Below are 6,034 nucleotides of genomic sequence, written 5' to 3'. Positions count from 1 at the left end.
AGTCATGTGGAACAGGAGGCAGTGAGCCTGCTGTCATGACAACAGTCAGTAGTGCTCCCTGGGCACTGAGCTCGCTTTTTTTTCCCTTTGGCAGGAGACAGTAATTAAAATGACAAGCATTAGGGAAAGGGGAAGAATCACACTTTGGGTAGTGCAGGAGCATGAAGGGGCTCTTAAAGGCCATGGCAGAGAAAGGGTTAATGGTCCTTGTCCAGCCTCTGAGGGAATGGCTGAATCTCTCCTCAGAGGGCCTCCTGCACATCCCCCACCAGTCCCTCACCAGACCACCCACTCCTCTCACCATCAAGTGCCCTCTTGCCCCGCTCTGCTCTTGCTACTGGTGGAAAGCCTGAGCACCAACCATGCAGATGGCTGCCAAACGTGGACACAGCCTTGGCTCCAGGGCCCCAAGGAGGGATGGCAATCCCAGAAAGGCCAGGGGCTGGAGTCGGGTGCAGGACAGCATGCTCCCTGCCTTTTAAGCAAAGGTTATCACCAGGGCAGCTAAACTTAGCCCGGGCTTTTCCGTTAGAAGGGCAGGGGGCTGGTCTCAGGTTACGCTGGGCCAGCAAAGAGGCCCAGGACCCCCCTTCCCTGCACCTGCTGATGGGCAATACCCACCCCACCCCACCCCCTTCAGAACCTAAGTTCCTCAAGCGCTCAGAACACAGCCCTTCCTCTGTCCGCAGCTCACACCCTGGCACAGCCCCAGCTCTCCACTCCTCCAGGAGGGGAGTGGATCCCTTCCTCTCACTCCCGCGTATAGGAAGGGGCACGGGTCCTGCTCCCACCGTGTGCCCAAGACCTCTTCTCCCACTTTTTCCCTCTTCTGGATGCACCCTGCCCCCAACATCTCCTGGGCGCGGCCAGTGAAGGGGAGTCCCTGGCCCCTGGGTTTGCCCGCACGTCCCAGGATGGGGAGGGACTTCCGCCCTCACGTCTTGTTCTCCGCCCTGGGCTGGAGGAGGTGAAAGGGACGCTGTCCCCCTGACTGCGACAAAGCCCTCGCCTCTGGGCCGCCACCAGCCCAGCCCCCAACAGATATCCCCTCCTCCCCCGGAGGCCCCAGCCCCGGCCCGCGCGGAGGACAGCAGCTGGTGCACACAGTGCCCGGTTTGTCTGCCCCAATTATCAGGTCTCCGGCTGCAGGACACCGTGACCTTCCGTGCAGAAACCTCCCCCACGAGCCTCCTCCCGAACCTCTTCCCCTCCGGGCCCCCAGTGTCCAGCCCAGGCCCCAGTCCCAGAGAGGCCCCGAGCCAGGAGACGGGGAGGGGAGGTGGTGGCTGGGGAGGGCCAGCGGGAGGCCGGCTGGCGGCTCCTGGGCCTTTTCCTCAGCTTTTCCAGTGTCACTACCGAAGAGCCTCGAGGAAAGACTCCTCACCTTGCCCGCCCCTCAGCCTGGGGAAGGAAGGGGAGCGGGTGGTCGTGCGGGGTCCGGCTCCAGTTCCCCCTCCCACCGGCTCCCAGCGTCGCCTGTGCGGCAGTTTTCACGTGCCTGGCTCCTGGGTGCCCTCAGTGCCCACCGGGTCCCCGCCCTCGAGTCCACAGTCCTGGGAACCGTCCCCGATGGCCGCCCCCGCAGGCCAGTCTCCGTGCCCCACCCCTCCCCGTCCCGATCCCACACGCTTGGTGCGTGCACATTTGAAGAACGAGGCGGATCCAGAAAAGAGAGAAAAAAGCAGTAAAGGAAGGGCCCGGCTACTCGCGGCTTTACGGGCGCACGTAGCTCAGGCCTCGGGGCCCGAGGGCGGGCGCTGCGGCGCCGGGCGGGGCGGGGCGGGGCGGGGCGCTCGTCACGTCTCCTATAAATGGGGGCTGCCGCCTCCGCTGGCGCTCTCTGCTCCTGCCCGTTCCAGACGGCTGCGTCTTCCCTCTCGTGCAGTGCCAGGTGACGGGGGCGTCCCGGAGGTGGCCGGGTGGCCGGGGCTGGCCGCCCGCTGCGGGCCGCGGTGGGCATGCAGGCCTGGGGGAGGGCGCGGGCGCGGGCGCGCTCTGATGCTCGCTTTCCTCTCCTCCGCAGCCGCATCCCCGGGACACGATGGTGAAGGTCGGAGTGAACGGGTGAGCGACGGGGCGGGCTGGGGGGGTCCCTGCGCTTCAGCCGCCCCCGAATTGGCGTCTCCGGGGCCGAGTGGACCTGGGTCTTTGCAGTCGGGGGGGCCTGTACCCCAAGGAGAACTCAAGGTCGGCGCGGGGACCTGGCGCAGGCTCCCGCCTCCCCGGGCCGCGTGTGCCCGACCCCGGCTGGTGCGCCGCCTGTGACTCCGCCCCTGCGGGGACCAGCCGCCGCCGCAGAGCAGCAGGAGGGTCCCGGGTGTCGCGTGGGAGCCCTCCCCCGGGCCGCTGGCGGGGGCTTCTTTCTTCCTTTCGCGCCCTGCGGGTCACGTGCCGGAGCCCCTCCCCGCGCCCCGGGACGCGGCCCCGGGCTCTGTTGCGGGCGCCGCCGCCATGTTGCAACCGGGAAGGAAATGAATGAGCCCGTTAGGAAACCTGCCCCCGCTCCTGCTGCAACAGGGCGGCGCCTCCCCCATCCACCCGCTAAACCGGGTGAAGCAGGGCTGCCCGCTCCTGCTCTCCAGGGAGCCGGGTCTCCAGACCGCGGCAGCCCCAGACCAGCGCCTCGGCCTCAAGCTCGTGTCCCCTCGGGATGATGCTTCTCGTAGCTAATTCACTGATGAATCAAGCCACGGGGTTCACGGGGGCTTTCGTGGGTCCTCTTTTCCCCGCGAGAGGTGTGGTAGCTGTGGCTTAGTGCCAAGCCGAGGGGTGCTGAGTCATGGGTAGTGAGGAGGAAAATTTCCACTACAAAATGGCTCCTGCGGCGGCGGCCCCTTCCTTGACCTCCGGCTCCCCTCGCAGCTGCTTTCTTCTCGTCGGAGCCTAGAGATGCCGACCCAACCCTAAAGGCCAGGCGGCAAAGGTCACTGGGAGGATTAGGTGTCTGAGCCCGGGAATCCTGCCCTTCTCCCATTGCATCTTCCAGAAACCAGCCCTGGCACCGCATCCTGATCTGAGGTTAAATTTAGCTGGGGGCCTGGACCCCGCCGCCGCCTTTCCCTCCGCACCCACACGTGCACACATCTGTTGCCACCTCCCCTGATCTCTGCAGTAGAGCCAGGAAGGACAGGCGGTTTAGCAAATTAGAGCCCAGGGAGCAGGGGCTGAGGAACAGCTCCTTTTCTCAGTCACTTTCCCTTTTGCAGGAGGGATTGGGGCGAGGGGGTGGCTTACCCTGTGTCCTCGATTTCTGACCATTCCTCCTGCCCTTTGAGCTCAGTGATACCGAGTGCACAAGTCTGCTCCCCAGCAGGCATAGATTGAAGATGGGCCAGGCGGGAACAGCATTCCCAGGGCACAGATGGTGGGCGACAGATGCCATGTGCCAAGCTTGTGCCCAGACCGCCGATGGCAGTGGCCGCACCCCACACTGACACTTCTCCTTGAAGGTCTTCAGATGACCAAGGGGTTGGGCAGGTGTTTCATCCGAGCCTTGCTGCAAAGGCTGCCAGCCTAGCAGGGTTGCTCAAGGATGATAAAATTAGGCCTCTTGGCACTTCCCCGGGATAGGGAAATGCTTTATGAGTTGGCCTGGGGCTGGGACATACCCAGGAGAATTCTCTGCTCCCCCACCTTACACCTTCTTGCCTCTTGTCTCAGATTTGGCCGTATTGGGCGCCTGGTCACCAGGGCTGCTTTTAACTCTGGCAAGGTGGATGTTGTCGCCATCAATGACCCCTTCATTGACCTCAACTACATGGTGAGTGTTGCCCCTGCAGCTGGTGTGAGGAGCAGCCTGACTGAGGGGCAGCCCCCCGATGCCTTCTCTTGTTCCCCCAGGTCTACATGTTCCAGTATGATTCCACCCATGGCAAGTTCCATGGCACTGTCAAGGCAGAGAACGGGAAGCTTGTCATCAATGGGAAAGCCATCACCATCTTCCAGGAGTAAGTGCGGAAGACTGAACGGAAGAGATTTGCTTTGGGAGGTAACCAGATGGGGTGGCCACCTTGGGTACGTGGTACCTCATGTCCCTGAGCTTTGTTCAATTCCCTCCTTGCAGGCGAGATCCCGCCAACATCAAATGGGGTGATGCTGGTGCTGAGTATGTCGTGGAGTCCACTGGTGTCTTCACGACCTTGGAGAAGGCTGGGGTGAGTGGCAGGAAGGCTAAAGATGAGGGGAGCTGACCCTGGGATGGAGCATAGCAGGAAGCACGGGGGAAGCTGGTGCTGCCCGGGAAAGGCAGACCTGGGTTTGTAGCTAACTCCTCCTCTGCTGCAGGCTCACTTGAAGGGCGGAGCCAAAAGGGTCATCATCTCTGCGCCCTCTGCTGACGCCCCCATGTTTGTGATGGGTGTGAATCACGAGAGCTATGAGAACACCCACACGATCGTCAGCAATGCCTCCTGCACCACCAACTGTTTAGCCCCCCTGGCCAAGGTTATCCATGACAACTTTGGCATCGTGGAGGGACTCATGACCACAGTCCACGCCGTCACTGCCACCCAGAAGACGGTGGATGGCCCCTCCGGGAAACTGTGGCGTGACGGCCGTGGGGCTCTCCAGAACATCATCCCTGCCTCTACTGGCGCTGCCAAGGCCGTGGGCAAGGTCATCCCTCAGCTGAATGGGAAGCTCACTGGCATGGCCTTCCGTGTCCCCACTGCCAACGTGTCAGTTGTGGATCTCACCTGCCGTCTGGAGAAGGCTGTACGTCGTCCTGGAAGGGCTTTGGTGGCCTGGGGGTGTGTGTCTCTGCTAAGACAGAGGTGAGGTTGGAACTTGAATGTCCATCTTGTTTCACCTTATTAGGCCAAATATGAAGACATCAAGAGGGTGGTGAAGAAGGCATCGGAGGGCCCCCTGAAGGGCATCCTGGGCTACACTGAGGATCAGGTATGGACTGATAGGACAGGGAGCTCAGTGTCCACACGGCCCCACTGGTCAGGTCTGGGTTCCCATCCTTCGCCTTCTCCCTTCCCCAGGTTGTCTCCACCGACTTCAACAGTGACGCACACTCTTCCACCTTCGATGCTGGGGCTGGCATTGCTCTCAATGACCACTTTGTCAAGCTCATTTCCTGGTATGTGGCTGGGTGGGGGCAAGGCTTAAGAAAATGACTTGGGGCCTGGCACCCCCTGGTGGCTGGCTCAGGAAAGCAGCTCTTAATGACTTTTTTTTAAAAAGATGACAGGTAAGGGGATCTTAACCCTTGACTTGGTGTTATCAGCACCACACTCTCCTGAGTGAGCCACGGGCCAGCCCCCTTTAACAACTGTTGATCATCTTCTAGGTATGACAATGAATATGGCTACAGCAACAGGGTGGTGGACCTTATGGTCCACATGGCCTCCAAGGAGTAAGAGCCCCCAGGACCACCAGCCCCAGCGAGAACACAAGAGGAAAAGAGAGGACCTCAGCTGCTGGGGAGTCCCTGTCCCAACTCAGTCCCCCAACACACTGAGAATATCCCCTCCTTGGCAGTTTCCATCCCAGACCCCCTAAAGAAGGGGAGGGGCCTAGGGAGCCCTACCTTGTCATGTACCATCAATAAAAGTCCCTTGTACACAGCCAACTCTTTGTCTGTTTTATCTTATCCTAGGGTCTAGGATAAAGGGGAGGGAAGGTGACCAGGTAACAAGGTGAAACATGTCTTGTTAAGGGTACCAGAGAGGGACCAGGCATACCCCAGCCAGAGGTTTACAGCAGGGCATAGACAGCCTTGCTTATTAAGGTATGTATGCCCTTAGCATCCCCTTTGAAGAGCCACGTGTCCTCAGTCTGGCTGTTTCCCTCCAAGACCTCTGGGTGCAGCAGGGAGCCTGCAGGCCATTTTCTCAACGCACACCAGCCCCAGAGTACTTGCTCTTGGCTGAACGTGGGAAGAACCTGCGCCTGGCTGCCTCTAGCACTGTCGGGCAGCCCCAGGGAGGGTAACAGCAGCACAGGAAGCCAGGGCTTTGGAGTTGGGCCCTATGACCTGACCTCCCTGAAGCAGACTGGAGTAGGAAGCAAATGCCCCCTCTGCCAC

The 6,034-nt window shown here is 61.1% G+C and overlaps 1 protein-coding gene across 1 annotated transcript; it reads left to right on the top strand.

The window, feature by feature from the left end:
• The first annotated feature begins 1,818 nt into the window (after positions 1–1,818).
• On the top strand, positions 1,819–5,578 carry GAPDH (glyceraldehyde-3-phosphate dehydrogenase). The gene is made up of 9 exons (XM_063114259.1): positions 1,819–1,891; positions 2,024–2,064; positions 3,661–3,760; positions 3,841–3,947; positions 4,064–4,154; positions 4,285–4,713; positions 4,816–4,899; positions 4,989–5,086; positions 5,297–5,578. The coding sequence occupies exons 2-9, from the start codon at positions 2,042–2,044 to the stop codon at positions 5,364–5,366; spliced, it is 1,002 nt and encodes a 333-aa protein (XP_062970329.1). The 5' UTR covers positions 1,819–1,891; positions 2,024–2,041; the 3' UTR covers positions 5,367–5,578.
• Positions 5,579–6,034: the final 456 nt, after the last annotated feature.

Source organism: Cynocephalus volans, chromosome 1 (assembly GCF_027409185.1).
Source record: "Cynocephalus volans isolate mCynVol1 chromosome 1, mCynVol1.pri, whole genome shotgun sequence".
Taxonomy (NCBI): domain Eukaryota; kingdom Metazoa; phylum Chordata; class Mammalia; order Dermoptera; family Cynocephalidae; genus Cynocephalus; species Cynocephalus volans.
Note: the sequence above shows the minus strand (reverse complement) of the source record. Positions and strands in the feature narration are given on the sequence as shown.